Source organism: Eleutherodactylus coqui, chromosome 9 (genome assembly GCF_035609145.1).
Source record: "Eleutherodactylus coqui strain aEleCoq1 chromosome 9, aEleCoq1.hap1, whole genome shotgun sequence".
Taxonomy (NCBI): Eukaryota; Metazoa; Chordata; class Amphibia; order Anura; family Eleutherodactylidae; genus Eleutherodactylus; species Eleutherodactylus coqui.
The window spans coordinates 137,575,908-137,592,433 of NC_089845.1; the positions used below are offsets into that span (position 1 = coordinate 137,575,908).

Sequence of the window (16,526 nt, forward strand, 5' to 3'; positions counted from 1 at the left end):
CCGCCTCTTACCGCAAACCTCTTATAAAAAAGGTGGCAGAAAAATGAAAATAGTTGCAAACTTTTGCATAAATGTCGTTTCCGTAAAAGTTTGTGACCTCTTTACACTAGAAAACGGCCACATTCAACATGATAAAGTACTCCTATTGACTGCCATATTGCAAAACTGACATTAAATAATAAATAAATCATAAATACCTGGATATTGCAAATCCCCAGTTTCCAACTTGTACCAGGATGTTGTACTTGCCGGGAGGATTTGCAGGCAGAAGACAAGTTATATTGGTTGGAGTCCATGTCAAAAGCTTACACGGTTGATTCTCAAGAAAAACAGCATTGTCAACGGACTGATTTTGGAAGTTAAAGCCCGAAATGCTGAGGGTGCCGTTACCCAAAACACTGCTGGTAGTTGGGTTGATTGCAGTGATGGTTGGTGCCAGGGAAGATGTAAAACTGAAGGCATTTTGTAAGGTCCCATGGAGCCCATTCGTGAAAACATTGAGACTGGTGGAGCCTTCTGATGCCTGAAATAAAGCACTTTAGCATTTGCATTTCGCCCAACAGGTGTCTAGTATACCCCCTATAGCTCTACCGAACAGAAAGCATATAACTGTAGGGTTCAGTGGTGGTTTAAAGAGATTGTATCACATGAAAAGCTTTTCCACACACTAGAAGAGGTCCTCTGTTTGTAGAACTGTAGGAACGTCAGGCTCATCCAAAAAAACTACAACACTGCTGCTTTGCTACCATGCTTCCGGCGCCGTTCAGCACCCTTAGTCGTAGCAAAGACACATAGCATTAATACGACTAAGGGCACTGCCGATGCCAGAACCACATCAGGGAAGTACCAGTGTTGTGGTTATATTTCCAATATTTTTTTTAATTAATTATTAACGTTTTTTGGGTTTTTTTCAGACTTTGGATGAACAGGACTTTCCTCTAATTCTTCAGTGTGTACACATGGTCATACATGGCCATGCTCTGATCTTTGATTTGGAGTTGGCTTTATGCATTTCAGTATACTACAATTGTAAAGGTAGAGAAGATACAGGGGTTTTCTAGGACTCAAGAAAAAATACATGACCATGAAGAGTAAAATAAAGAAATGAGTCAGAAATTTTTTATTATTTCATCTACAGGTGACTTGATTTTTGTGGGAGGAGTTGACATTTTCATCTATACCATTATGGGATACAGAAGACTTTTTCATCACTTTTTATTTATTTTTTGTGAGTCAGGATGATCAAAATCTGCGATTTTGGCAGTTTTTTCTCTTCCTTTAAGGGCATTTGCCATATGGGATATATAACATAATAATTTTATAGTATCGATCCTTATGGATGTATCAATACAATTTTTTAACTTTTTATTTGCATTTTTCCATTATTAGCGGTTTATTGGAAAAATGAAGCTTTTGCTGATTTATATAGTGTCGGGGGGGGGGGGGGGGCAGGGTTTGCATATGAAAACTTTTTTTATTATATCTCTTTTTTTTACCACATTTGTTCATCCCACAAGGGCATATGCGACCTTTTGATTGTTTATGTAGTACAGTGTATTATCAGTTATTGTCAGTTCTTCATTGACAGTACAACCCCCTGGTAATCAGAGCCGTACATGCATGGCATTATGCAGTACTACTGGCCCAGTACACTGTACATGTATTGCGTGTCGGGAAGGGGTTAAAGAGTAACAGCACTTTTACAAAGCTTTAGACATGTCATAGAGACATGTTAGAAGTTCCAATCAGTGGAGGTCTCTGTGACACGTCCAAAGTTTTGTGAAAGTTTAGTTACTCTTTAAATGAGACATTTGTGCAATGTGATTTCACGAGGGGCATCCAAGCTTTTGTACAATACTGTATGTAATTAGAAAATGAGCAACAAATTAAAGATCAAACCCCTTAAAAAAGAACAAGAACATCGCCTGTATTTAGCAAATAACTACAAAAACAAATTGATGCAGTATTGTTACATGGACTTACTGCATCGGTGCGGCACTTAATCATACTCAGATTGGCAAAGACCACAGAACATCCACTGCCACCAAGTTCTACCACAGAGTCCATACTAAATCCAGAGCCATGAATTGTTACTAGTGTGCCTCCTAGAAGAAAATGAGATTGTCAGTGATAATGCTGAGAAGAAGGACTAAACAGAAAGGAGAAGGAAGTCTCGTACAAAACCCAATACAGGGTAGGTGATAAAAGTCTGATTGGTGGGGGTCTCACCACTGAGACTCCAATCAATCCCAAGAACTGCGTTCCTGTGTTCCCCTCTCCTCCTCACTGCACCCCAGTGAAGGGGAGATTGAATCGAGCAGTGGCTGAGAATGTGGGGTACCACTCTATTCACGGGACTACCGGAAATGGCTAAGCACTTGTAGTCGGCTATTTCCATCAACCCCATTGAAATTAATGGAGCGACCCTGCACATGCTCAACTGCTGCTCCATTCAGGCACCTTCTCACAGTGAGGAAGAGAGTTGGACACAGGACTCCCCCCTTCTTTGGATGTTTTTTTTTTTCTAATCTTGTACCACACCTACCTTAAAGGGACTGTACAGGATCATAAGTTATCCCCTTACGGGCCTCGTGAGGCGCAGAGTATTAGGACAGCAGTATGCAGCCCTAAGCTCTCACTCACGACCCACAAATTACCTGAAAGCGCTGCGGAATAAGTTGGCGCTATACAAACAACAAGTCCCTCCCCCTTTCCTTTCCTACCCAGTTATCCCCCATCCAGTTATTCCTCTCCACTGTAGTAGGTTGCTTCACCTACCACAGAGATGTCAAAATGAATGAGGTGCGGGCGAAGCATGTGTGATTGTCGATCCATTCATTTCAATGTGACTGACGGAAACACTTAAGTGCTTGCTGCTCGGCTATCTCCAGCAGTCCCACTTGCACCAGTGCTCCATTCAGTCTCCTCCTCATTTGTAGTAGGCTATTTCCATCAACCCCATTGGAATGAATGGAGCGACCCTGCACATGTTCGACTGATGCTCCATTCAGACACCTTCTTACAGTAAGGAAGAGAGTTTGACACAGGCCCCTTCCTTTTTGGCATGTTTTTTTTTCTAATCTTGAACCATATCTACCTTAAAGGGGCTGTACCAGGACAGCCCTTTTAAGTACACATTGAAGAGGACAGGGGGCACGGGTGCCTGTTCTTGTGAATGGTTGGGGATCTCAGACTCTCAGCAATCAAAGTTATAAGCAATCCTGTGGAAACTTATAATCCTGGTGCTACTCTTTTAAAGAACAATTCTATCTTAACAGGTTACCACAGGAGGTGGTGAGTTCTCCTTCAACGGAAGTGTTCAAACAAAGGCTGTACAAATATCTGTCTGGGATGATTTAGTGATCCTGCACTGAGCAGGGGGTTGGACTCGATGACCCTGGAGGTCCCTTCCAACTCTACCATTCTATGATATCAATTTATTTTTCAATATGGAATAGGATAACACTGGTAGGAGTTCATTTATGGAAATCGTCGACCAGCCGGAGAGCTGCTTTCTCAACATTCCCTCTCCTTGCAATGTCACTAGCAATAGATAGTTTTGATAGAAACTGGTGTCCTTGATAGCGTGGAGTCACACAGCTCTAGTTAGTATAGGGGGATCATGTCTTTAGTAACCCATGTTAGCTAAGCCTATCCTAATATGGCATATAAAAAGGGGTTGTATAAACCAAAGAACAATGTATTTACTTAAATACCTGCAGGGCTTCCTGATGATGGTGTGATTGTGGTGACAGTGGTCTGATGAGTAAACGTCAGGTTTCCTCCATGTGATTCTGCAAATCCAAGTCCAGCAATGTGCACACGGATCAGGAATGTTCCAGCACTTGCTTTCTGAGCCCGACATCGGATCTCATTATCTATATGTAAAATGTATACAAAAGTAAGAGCAAAATGAGTTATCTTAATTAATAAATATGATACATGATAATCTACAGTACTGTGCAAAGGTTGTAGACAGGTGTGGAAAAATGCTTACTTCTCTTCAAAATCAGCAGTGCCATCAGCTCAGGACTGGCAGAAACTAGTGAGACCCAGGTACACCCATCTACTGTTCAGAGACGTCTGGCCAGAAGTGATCTTCATGGAAGAATTTCAGTCAAAAAGTGAAACCTTCGACATAGAAACAAGGCAAAGCGACTCAACTATGCACAAAAACGTAGGGGTGCAGAAAAATGGTAGCACGTGCTCTGGATTGTTGAGTCAAAATGTGAAATATTTGGCTGGAGTGGTACAATAATGAGTGTCTGCAGGCAACAGTGAAGCATGGTGCAGAGCGGTACACTAATGAGTGTCTGCAGGCAACAGTGAAGCATGGTGCAGAGCGGTACAATAATGAGTGTCTGCAGGCAACAGTGAAGCATGGTGCAGAGCAGTACAGTAATGAGTGTCTGCAGGCAACAGTGAAGCATGGTGCAGAGCAGTACAATAATGAGTGTCTGCAGGCAACAGTGAAGCATGTTGCAGAGCGGTACAATAATGAGTGTCTGCAGGCAACAGTGAAGCATTGTGCAGAGCGGTACAATAATGAGTGTCTGCAGGCAACAGTGAAGCATTGTGCAGAGCGGTACAATAATGAGTGTCTTCAGGCAGCAGTAAAGCATATTGGAGAGCAGTACAATAATGAGTGTCTGCAGGCAACAGTGAAGCGCAGTGGAGAGCGGTACAATAATGAGTGAAGCATGGTGGAGAGCGGTACAATAATAACAGTGAAGCACGATGGAGGTTTCTCACAAGTTTGGGGCTGTATTTCAGCAAACTGAGTTGGGGATTTGGTCAGAATAAATGGTGTCCTCAGTGCTGAGAAATACAGGCAGATACATATCCATCATGTAATACTATCAGGGAGGCGTCTGATTGGCTCCAAATTGATTCCTTCAAAATCTGTGTTCACGTGTTCCTAGAGGAATTGATGCTGTTTTCAAGGCAAAGGGCGGTCACACCAAATATTGATCTGATTTAGATTTCTCTTTTGTTCATTGACAATAAATAAAAGTATTAACAGTCTTACTCTGCAGCATTTCTCCATACCTGCCTAAAACATGTGCACAGTACTTTATATGCAAATATCATTAAAAGGGTCATCTCCACATGACAACCTCATTATTTATTTCTAAAAGAAAGCTGACCTGGCAATCAGTTAACCCTTTCCAATCCACTGTTTGACCTCTGAAGACATTATGATTTAAGGCTGTACAGCTCCGATGTTGGAAGACGTCCGTCGGGGTTCTCTTACTGTATATTGCCAGCCTCTCTGCTGTTGGAGCCTATCCAACATGTCACCTTATGCAGTACTGGCTTTAGCCAGCATATAGCGCCGTTGTATAATAGCAGAAAAAGAGTAAGCCCCCTAGAAAAAGCAGGATACAATTTGGATTGGAAAGGGTTAATTACAGGGTGTTCGGCTTCTAAAAACATCGTGCACATGGCATCAACTACAGGGAGAATGTAGTATTACATGCTGTAGCTTAAAAGAAATGGGTGACCATGTATGATTCCAAACCGTTGGGACTAGAGATGAGCGAGCATACTAGCTAAGGACAAATACAGAGCTCCGTCCATAGAAAAATAAAAAAGTTATAGGACTTTGAATGCAGCGATTTAGAAAAACAAATAATTTTTTTTAAAAAAAGGGTTTTTATTGCGGAAAAGTGGAAAAACCTTAAGAAAATGTAATAATTTTGGTATTGTTGCAATCATACCGACCTGCAGAAAAAAATTTGTGTCATTTAGGCTGCATAATTAACCCCCAAAAAACAATGGCAGATTTTATGTGTTTTCTCTCCCTGCGATCATAAAAAAAAAAAATTAATAAAAGTTTTACAATAAAGTTTATGCACCCAAAAATGGCACCAATAAAAATTACAGTTCACCACACAAAAAACAAGCCTTTATACGGCCGTGTTGGCAGAAAAATAAAAAGTTTATGGCTTTTGAAAAATGGAGATGAAAATCGTTGCGTCCTTATGCCTAAAAAGAGCCATTTTCCTTAAGGGGCTAAAGTATATATAGGTGTCAGTCTGCTGGTACCTTTTGTGAAAATATGGAATATGTTCAGGTTGCCTTTCAATTATGTGCGTTAATGTGAATTTAAAAATGTTGTATTTGCATATACTTAGACATTTCCTGCGAGTTCAATGAGTATTTGGATCGAATTTGTTCAAATGGGACAAGGGATTCTCCATGTGTGATTTGTGTAAGATTAGACATACCCTGCAAATGCCATGTTTATAAGTTCAAGTAAGGAATACCATATTGAAGTACCTCAAGATGGATATAATCTGTTAGGAGTGTGCTCTGGGCTCTTGCAAGGCTATGAAATAATTTCTAGATTTTTAAAGACATACAAGTCAACAGGGAAATGGAAGAAGGCAATGGCATTTCCCATAAAGATATCACCAAAAAGAATTTAGTGGAGACAGAAACAGCCAGCTGTTGTTCAGTATGGATCCAGTGTTTCTGGGTTTCAGATCTCCACCAAGTTGCTATTTGAGAGATATGTGTGGCTACATAATAATATCTGTAAGGCCTAGACCTCCCACCTACGGGAGGTTTACACCACGGGAGTACCGCGATTAAAAACAAAAAGTGCCTGCTGGTGATCGCGGTCTCCATTAATGCTATGTTAATGTAGACCTCTCGCTGCGTAAATCCACGGCAAATAGAACGTGCCCCGATTTATTTCCTGCTGTATTTATATTGTAAATAGTTCAATAAGTCATCTGAGATATTCATAGGTTGGATTTGTGATTGTTTTAGTATTAACTTTGTAGTAAAAGATTTGGCTGAATTCCCTTACTACTCGTAGGATATTGTCTAGAGAAGAAGAAGATACTGGATCTGTTATCAAGATAATATCAGCATATAGAAATATTAAGTAAAAGCAATCTCCAGTTACCTGTAATTGAGGTGATTTCCCTAAGGCCCGGGCCAACAGTTCCTAAGTAATATAAATATTAACGAGGACAAAGGACACCCTTGCCTAGCACCGTTTGTACTGTTGAATTCATCTGAAAAGGCCCCATTTATGAAGACCTTTGCCGAAAGGTTAGAGTATAAAGTAAATACAGATTTCAGGTATTGGCTACCAAAGCCCATTTTTTTCTAAAACTGTGAAGGCATATGCCCAATTTATACAATCAAACGCTTTCTCAGCATCAGAGGCCAAGAAAACTACAGGAACCTTAGTCATTTCAATATAATGTACAAGATTTAAAACCCCTCTGGTATTATCTGGGGCTTGTCTACCATTTACAAATCCTATTTGGCCCTTCTGAATCAAGACTGGTAAAATAGAAGGAAATCTAGAAACTAATAATTTTGCGTAAATTTTAATGTCAAAATTTAGTAGTGAAATAGGACAAACGTTTTGGGAGAACATCTGGGTTTTCCCTGGCTTGGGGAAAGGGACTATTAAAGCCTGTTGATTTTCTTTGGGAAGAGAACCTTTTATTATTGGCAATTGAAATGCTTTAGACATGTATGGAGATTAAATATCTCCAAATGTTGTACAATAAGCATTAGTAAGTCTGTCTGGGCCTGGTGATTTCACTACTGGTAGGGATTTGGACGTTTAAGAACTTCAGCAACCGTGATTGGCTCGTCAAGGGTGTCTTTCTAATTTTTATTGCGTGTGGAAAGGTAAATCTTTTGTATAAATTGTTGAACCGATTGTGCCTCACTTACGAATGTGAAAGGGTCATCTTTTAAATTGCACAACCTTGAATAGTAACCTCCAAAACGATTAGCGATATCTGTGTTGTTTATTGAGTTTTCCTGTATTATTCCGATCTTTCAGATGGAATCCTTAAAGGGGTTGTCCCGCGGCGAAAAGTTTTTTTTTTTTTCAATAGCCGGGGGGTTCGGCGCGAGACAAACCCGATGCAGGCATAAAAAAAACAAACCGTCCAGTACTTACCCGAATCCCCGCGCTCCGGCGACTTCTGACTTACCTTGTGAAGATGGCCGCCGGGATCTTCACCCTCGGTGGACCGCAGGTCTTCTGTGCGGTCCATTGCCGATTCCAGCCTCCTGATTGGCTGGAATCGGCACACGTGATGGGGCGGAGCTACGAGGGCAGCTCTCCAGCACGACCAGCCCCATTCAAAACGGAGAAGACCGCACTGCGCAAGCGCGTCTAATCGGGCGATTAGACGCTGAAGATTAGACGGCACCATGGAGACGGGGACGCTAGCAACGGAACAGGTAAGTGAATAACTTCTGTATGGCTCATAATTAATGCACGATGTACATTACAAAGTGCATTAATATGGCCATACAGAAGTGTATACCCCCACTTTGTTTCGCGGGACAACCCCTTTAATTTGATATGTTGTGCTTTAAGATGGGAGGCTAAAAGTTTCCCAGGCTTGTTATGTTGTGATTCAAGAGTCTTAATTTTATCTAATAAATCACTTAAAGATCTGGTCTGTTTTTTTTTACAAAGTGGCAATACTAATAAACAAGCCTCTTATGTACACCATATGGGCATTCCACAATATATGAGGATTCATGTCTAAAGAGCCATGGAAAGCAACATATTCTTTCAGGTCTCTCCAAGTTAGCCTTGTGACGAACCTGTATTAACAAAAAATCATTGCTTTGCCAAATGTATGTTGGTGTTTGATTAAAATGTTCTGCTAACATTAGAGATATTGCTGCATGCAGTGGCATAACTTGAAGCTTCTGGGCCCCAATGCAAAATCTTTAACAGGGCTCCCAACTATAATGCTTTATTCATAGTACTGGGCTCTCTGTATGGAAAGGATGGGCCTGGGTGCAGCCGCATCCTCTACAGTTACACCAGTGGCTGCATGGTCTGACCATGTATATCGCTTCAATAGTTGTTTTTTGGGGAAGAGAAAGTACATTTCTAGCCATTATAAGCACGTCTGTGCACGAATAGCTGTTATGAACTTGGGAATAAAATGAGCAGTCACTTTCAGAGCTGTGCATAGCTCTCCGTATATCAAAGAGCTCTTCTTTCCACCAAATTAGCTTGACTGTGAGAACTAGATGTGGTGTCCATGTCCACATCTGATATTGCATTACAATCTCTACAGATAGCTCCTCCCCCTGCGTGGGGTCTTTGTGGCAGAGTGTTGCCATCTTGCTAGTTAAATCTCAATAAATTCTTTTGAAACATAAAACCCCCAAAGCTATAATAAATTCAGTTTACCTTGTTTACACTTTGAGAGTATACACAGAATGCTATGAATAAAGTACCTTTGTTTTTTGTTTGGGGCATAGATAAGGTTAGTGTATATATAGGATTATTTATAGAACAAACTACTATGTCGTATTTACCTTATGGTTCTATAATTTCCTGTATAGGTTGAAAAGCCCCAGAATTTTTAAATGCAAACAAAACACCTCTCGACTTGGTAGTAAAATGGGACTGAAATATTATAGTGTTTGATTTGAAGAGAATCTCCTAAGAGTAGGGGGTCTCTTGTGCACAAAAAATATCTGGAGAAAATTGTTTAACATTTTCCCACATAAACACCCATTTTGATGGCTTTTATGCCCTTTAACAATACTTTTTGGATTATTATAATACCAACATTCTCCTCCAATCCTGAAGACTTCAGCCAATATTTTAAAAGTTGCCTTAGAACCCTGGTGGATCAAGAACTCCATGAACAGGCAGCCATCCCTCGTGGCAGCCAAGCCACGCCCCAAAGAATTGCAAATTTTGATTCATCCTACCACTGAAAAGTTTTTCATTTTGCCTCAGTCTATTTTAAATGAGCTTTGGCCTAGAGAAGATACTTACGGTACGTTTCTGAAATGTGTTGATATATGGTCTCTTCTTTGCATGATACAGTTTTAACTTGCATTGGAATTGTATAGTAAACTGTGTTCACAGATAATGATTTCTGGAAGTATTCCTGAGCCAATGCAGACAGAATCATACCCGTTTTTAAACGCAGTGATGACTGTGCACATGAATTTCTCCAGATCCTCTGAATCTTTTGATGATATTATGTGTACTGTAGATGGTGGAATAAGTCTTCGTAATTTAACTTTGAGAAACATTTTTCTGAAAATGTTCCACAATTTTCAGACGAGTTTTTTCACAGAATGTTGAACCTATGATCGTCTTTCCTTCTGATAGACTCTGCCTTTCTAGCATGCTATTTTTATACACAATTATGTGACTTAGTAGAAAAGTAACACTCCAGCTGTTTTTTTTTGTAAGTAGCACTTACTTTTCCAGCCTTTTGTTACTCCTGTCCCAACTTTTTTTGAGATGTGTTGCTGCCATCAATTTCTAAATGAGTTTTTTGTTTTTAATGAAATGTAAAAAAGTTTCACTTTTAGGGCTCATGTCCATGGGCAAAAGAAGAATTAAAATCCGCAGCAGATTTTAACTCTTCTCCTGCCCACGGATCCGCACCCCATAGGGATGCATTGACCACCCGCGGGGTAGATAAATACCCGCGGATGGTCAATAAAAGTGATTTAAAAAAAAATGGAGCATGAAAAAATCCGGACCATGCTCCATTTTCGTGCGGGTCTCCCGCGGGGACGGCTCCCGCGGGCTTCTATTGAAGCCTATGGAAGCCGTCCGGATCCACGGGAGACCTAAAATAGGAATTTAAAAGAATTTACTCATCCGGAGCGGGCGGGGAAGGTCTTCTCTTCCTCACGGCCGGATCTTTCTTGCTTCGGCTCGACGGATGTGCCCGGCGCATGCGCGCGGCACGTCGGCGACGTGCCGCCGGCGTGACGAGTTCATCCGCCGGCCGAAAAAGAAGATCCGGCGGTGAGGAAGAGAAGACTTTCCCCGCTCGCTCCAGATGAGTAAATTCTTTTAAATTCCTATTTTCAGCGCTCATGTCCGCGGGGCAGGAGGGACCCGCTGCAGATTCTACATGTAGAATCCGTAGCGGGCCTGATTTTCCCCGTGGACATGAGGCCTTACCTTCTGATATGTTCTATGTTCTATTGTGAATAAAATATGGTTATATGAGATTTACAAATCATTGTGTTTTTTTTTTGCTTTCCATTTTTTTACATTTTACAAAGCATCCCAACATTTTTTGGAATTGGGGATATAATACATTGCCAGGTCAGGTTCTCTAGAGGTGGTCCTGCTTTTACTTGGTGATTCTCCATGGTGGCTGACGGGAACCTACAAGCAGGACTCCACTCTGACATTAATGTATCTGTTAGGGTATATGAACCAGGGTTTCTTTCAGACATCTCATTTAGTGTAATTTATTTTACATTATTTTGTGGGGATTTACTTACCAGACAGGGCAACAATGGTGCAAGTGAGGTTTCCAATCATCACATAAGTTGTATCATTGGCGGTACTGTTAGAAAACCTGGTCCCTTTTATTATCAACAACTGATCTTTTCCACTGACATCTGCAAAAATAGTTGTCATTAACATAATGTTCCTTATAGTTCTAATGAGCCTCCCTTAAAGAAGAGCTGTACTTCTGAACAACAAATCACAAGAGTCCACATTTGGGCTGTTTCTGCATGTAACATGGAATATCTATGCAAAAGTTTGCCTGGTCCTATACTGATTGTGAATTACAGTACAGGAAGAAGATAGCAAAAATGGAAATTACCCCATGAGAGCCAGGCTGTTGAGCTGGCCATACACATTAGGCTCTACTCACACAATGCCTTTGCTTCTGCACCTCTTCTCCCCTCTTTGAGGTTTCCATCTTTTATGCAGAAAACTGCCTCAGGGCTACTACCCACTTGCGTTTTTTTTAACAGTTGCAAAAGCACAAACTTGCGATTTTTGTGCGATGGATTTTAACATTCGAAAGTCCCATTAAAAAAAATGCAGCAATATCGCAGCGTTAAAAAAAATCCTAGTGGGTAGAAGGCCTAAGGGTGGAAGCCTTGACTTAACCAGGAGTAACCATAGGGTTTAATATGCGACACAGAGACCACTTTGGTTTCCGTTTCACCAGGTTTCCGTCCCCTTCATTCTTTTTAGCTAAATAGAAAAGTGTGATCCACAGTACTTTTCTATATAACTAAAAAGACTGACAGGGATGGAAACCTGGTGAACTGGAAATCTAAATGGTCTATGTTTCACACATTAAACCCTATGGTTTCATCCCGGTTTTAATCCCCAAGCAATTTTTGGCACAAAGGAGAGCATACCAAGACAAAACCTGCGCTGGATGAAAACATACTATGTGAAAGTAGCCTTAAATGAATCCCTGCCAAATCAGCTGATTAGACCATGATATATGGCAATAGACAATCTTTAAGGGGTTTTCCATGACTACATTACTGATGGCCTATCTTCAGGAAGGTTGATGAGTGTGTGTCCACTGCTCAGCATCCCAGCCGTTTAGCTGATCAAAGAGGCTGTGGCGTCTTCTAAAGCATGTGATGTCAAGTCCATTGGTCAAGTGAATGGGATTAAGCTGCAATACTAGGCACAGCCACTATACAATCTACACCACTGTTGATAGTATGAATCAGAGTACCACCGTAACTTTAAACAGCAGGTCGGTGGGAATCCTCAGCAATGGACACCCACAGGTCAACTGTGAGGACTTCTCCTGAGGACAGGTCATGAATAGTTTACTTCTGGAAAATTACTATAATCATAATCTTTCAAAATTCTTTTTCTAATGATGGGAAAACTCTTTTCAGCCATGTTTACCTGTATTAATAGAATAAATAATTGGTGTTTGTTGTTCATCCCAAGTGTATTCACAGTTTCCAGAACATTTTGAAGGTATCCCGTTTATGTAGACTTCCACCTATAATGTATCAATTATTGTTAAAAATGCAAAAAACAAACCAAAAAAATAAAAATTCAGATATAAGTTATTAGCTCATCTATTTATGGGAAACACTAGATAACCATAGGTTTATCGCCAGTACCAGTTTTACACCTCAGGAACCTGTAGGCACAGATTAGTGGCTTAGATTTTATCCAGCAGGTGGGCACCAGACCCAAAGGCAGACCCTTGAGGTTGCAAAATTGTCTGCTCCACAACAACTTAATGTACAGGGTTATTGCCAGGTAGTGGGATGCGCAGTGAAGTCGTTGATACCTCAGGTGGTCATCGCCACGGACAATGATGTCCCAGAGCTCTTTTAGCCACAGGAAAATGGCAGCTGCAGAGAGTCCTTTCACATGCTGGATCCCCAGGAGTGCCCCCTGCCAGGAGACCACACACCTCCAGCGGTCAGCCAATTCAGATAGAGTGGGAGAAGGGTCACCACACCGATTAGGTAAGCGCCGCTCCTCCTATTCTCAGGTGGCAGGCATGCACAGGCCGCACCAGGCCCCAAGAAGCCGCAGGTGATGACAGTGGTGTAGCGGCGCTGAAGTTCCCACACCCAACTCCTAAGGTGCAAAGGTGTATAAGACAGCGGGTCCCCAAAGTGTCCAAAGGCAGGAAGGAGTGGGAGGAAGAGGATTTAGGGGTTATGTGGCCGGAGCTCCAGTAGCCTGCGTCTGGTTGCGTTGAAGGTTAGACCACAGTTTATTACGTATTTATGTTGCTTAAATAGCACCAGCATATTCCACACCACGGTACAAAACTTGGCATCATCACTTGCATTAGTCCCTGTCTCTAATGGGGCTCACAATCTAAATTCCCTATCTCAGTCAGACATAAAAGGAAATCCTTTAACCTATTGCTATATTTTTGTAGTTTGGGAAGAAATCAGAACAAAGATCGGGGGGGGGGGGGGGGGGAACATACAAACTTCATGCAGATGTTGCTTTTGGTTGGATTTAAACCCACAACACCAGCATAGCAAGGCTGCAATACTAACCACAGGGCAACCATCCACTTAATTAACATATCTAAACATGTCATTTACATATACATACATATTGCTCAGTATATTCATATGTAAATATTCCCTTAAGAAGGTGTCCTTCTCCCCATACATACAGGGCCTATAGGGAAATTATACCGTTGGTAACCCCGTTTTCCTAGCTTCTTTAGTACCGTAGCATATTTATCCATTTGTTATGATATGCCATCTTGATGTTTGTTTCATAACTAGGCAGATTTGATCTATAGGAATCTACTACAGATGAGTGACAACATAGAAGTAACTGTACTAGTTGGTTCCCTCATTAGATGGACCCCTTTGGACGAGGAATTCCCCATTCCTGCTCCCCAAACGCAGCAGGAAAGCAGAACCCCTGCAACAGATGTGAAAGCAACCTTACTTTAGTTTATGGGCTCACTGGTTCCCTTATAATGGTTTTCACATCAGATACATCGATGACATATCACAGGATTTTTAACATTTTGTATCTTATCTATGTACAACTATTCCAGCACCAGCTTTATATCTGTAGAAGCATCAGTGATGTAAATTCCCCATACCTGTGGCTTTTTGTTTGGTGTCCTCACTAAATCTCCAAACAGGTGCTGACGAAACAGGCCTCCGCTAGTTATCCTGACTACGGACACTGCAGCATTTACACCGGTTATCCTGGAATCGTTGACCTGAATAAGACACATGGTTCAGACTTCAATACAGATTATTTAAATTTTAAATCATGTGACCTGTGAAGAAGTAGCATTAGTGCCAGGAATCAACGTGTGAATATTAAAAGGAACACTAAATGCAGAAAACTTCCTTCTCATGAAAACTCACTAACTGTTGGACAACTGGCTGCAGCAGGAGCCTCCCCCCACTGCTCTATCTGTAATAGGACATTAGGAGCACTAAGCCATAAGATGCTTCATTTACCTCTGTCTTCCACAACCTATTAAATAATGACAAAGGTACAGTAATAGCAATTTACAGGACTTATTTGATATAGTCAAAGATAAAGGGCCCCGGCGCAGAACTATATTATTTACAGACTAGTTTATTTGCGTACGCTCAACATTGAAGAGAGAGACCCTGCCAGATATTGATGTAGCAGAGCTGTATCTGGCTGCATTTCTGCATTGTAAATATGGCCATACTGTATATTAGTCTAAATTACAGTCACAACATCTGGACACCTATAGTTAAATGGAGCAGAAGTAAGATCACCACAGGGTTGTGAAACCAGTTCTACTCTCAAAGATATGACAATGTAGTAGGCAATGGGTAGCTAAGGGTTTCTAGTAGGACATGTGCCCCAGGTGCTGAGTTCTACTGAGGGCACCACCAAGCCACTCTGCCAGGAGCCTAAAGAACTAATGGGGAACCATAGCAAAATGTAGAATTATGCCTTCCCCCCAAAATTATATAAAAGATAGCATATCTTTAACACAGCAGGTTTAGATACAGCAGCTCAGCTCTAGTATACCAACCCTGCACAGTGATCGTTATTACAATGCAGGTGCTTCAGTGATCAAGGTGCTCCAGTGATCACAGCTAGCACCTTCTCTGGTGATATCCATTTTCATTTTTGTTCTTTATCTGGGCCCAGACCGCCATGAAAGTTCTTCCTGCCACAAGTTGTCTCTTCACACTCAACACAGCCTATCGCTAAGCTCCCATAGGACTAGCTTCTGCAGCATCAAAGTAATAATATCCCTACTGTGGCACCACAAAGTAATAGTGCCCCCATCAGTGGCCCCTGAAGCTTTTAGTGCCCCTTCTGTGAATCCTGAAGCTTTTGGTGCCCGTTCTGTGGCCCCTAAACTTTTAATGCTTCTTCTGTGGTGGTCCCTGAGGCCCTGAGTCTTCCCTTCCCTTGAATTTCTGGCCAACAGCAAAACTCTCTATACAATTAACAGTCTTGCAAGTCCAGACGCTGTAGTGTAGTACTGCTGGAGAGGGGAAGAAGGCAGCTTCTGCAATGAGAATGCAGTGCCTGGACCAGAAAGACTGAGTTACAAGGAGACTTGTGCTTCTGCCCAGACTTTTGGGGAAGGGGAATGCAAGTCAGCGGTGGGACAGGCAGCAGAGCCATTGGGCACGAGGCCCTTCCATCATGGTCCCTGTAACAGTCGCATGGTCTGCCTACATGGCGGCATGACACGGAATCTGCCTTGAACAGGATAGATGCATGGCTACAAGGATACATGAATGCAAGGACGACAAACAGATTTTTTTTACCCTTTTGTCTGACTATCATAATTTTATACATTGCCGACTTCTTTTCAGGCGATGATGGTCTATCATAGGTCTATTATAGGTTGGCTACAAATATCGCTCATTGATACATTTCACCCGACGAACAATCGTTTTGTTGAAAATTGTCCATTTTCATTAACTTTAGTCTAATGTTAATGTGCAGCTTTACGCTACTGATCACACAGATCAAAGTACCATGAAATAGTAGGATGAGCTCTGAATATGAATGGATAAGAAGCTTGTATACCTGTAACAGGGGCTGAAGTCCTGTAGCAGTTAAGAACTTTATTTTCCATGTGTATCCTCTGCAGCTTCCATATCTTAACATTATGGAAACTTGGCCTATCTCTGGAATGGTCTCTAATGCATGCTTCAGATCAATGCCTGAGATGTCTACACTGAGATCTGTAGAGCAACCAAAAGAAGAAGGTTATTACTAGAGATGAGCGAACGCGTTCGTCCGAGCTTGCTATTCG

At 41.5% G+C, this 16,526-nt stretch overlaps 1 protein-coding gene across 3 annotated transcripts in view; it reads right to left on the reverse strand.

Annotated features, from left to right (window-relative positions):
- The window catches only part of PKHD1L1 (PKHD1 like 1), a 195,482-nt gene that overhangs the window by 98,461 nt on the left and 80,495 nt on the right, over nt 1–16,526 (reverse strand). For all 3 annotated transcript variants that reach the window (XM_066578545.1, XM_066578543.1, XM_066578544.1), the window contains exons 26-32: nt 16,298–16,455; nt 14,358–14,480; nt 12,665–12,764; nt 11,275–11,394; nt 3,717–3,878; nt 1,984–2,105; nt 198–523 (exon numbers count right to left, since the gene is read on the reverse strand). In XM_066578545.1, the coding sequence (XP_066434642.1) occupies nt 198–523; nt 1,984–2,105; nt 3,717–3,878; nt 11,275–11,394; nt 12,665–12,764; nt 14,358–14,480; nt 16,298–16,455 (1,111 nt within the window). The remainder of the gene's footprint in view (nt 1–197; nt 524–1,983; nt 2,106–3,716; nt 3,879–11,274; nt 11,395–12,664; nt 12,765–14,357; nt 14,481–16,297; nt 16,456–16,526) is intronic.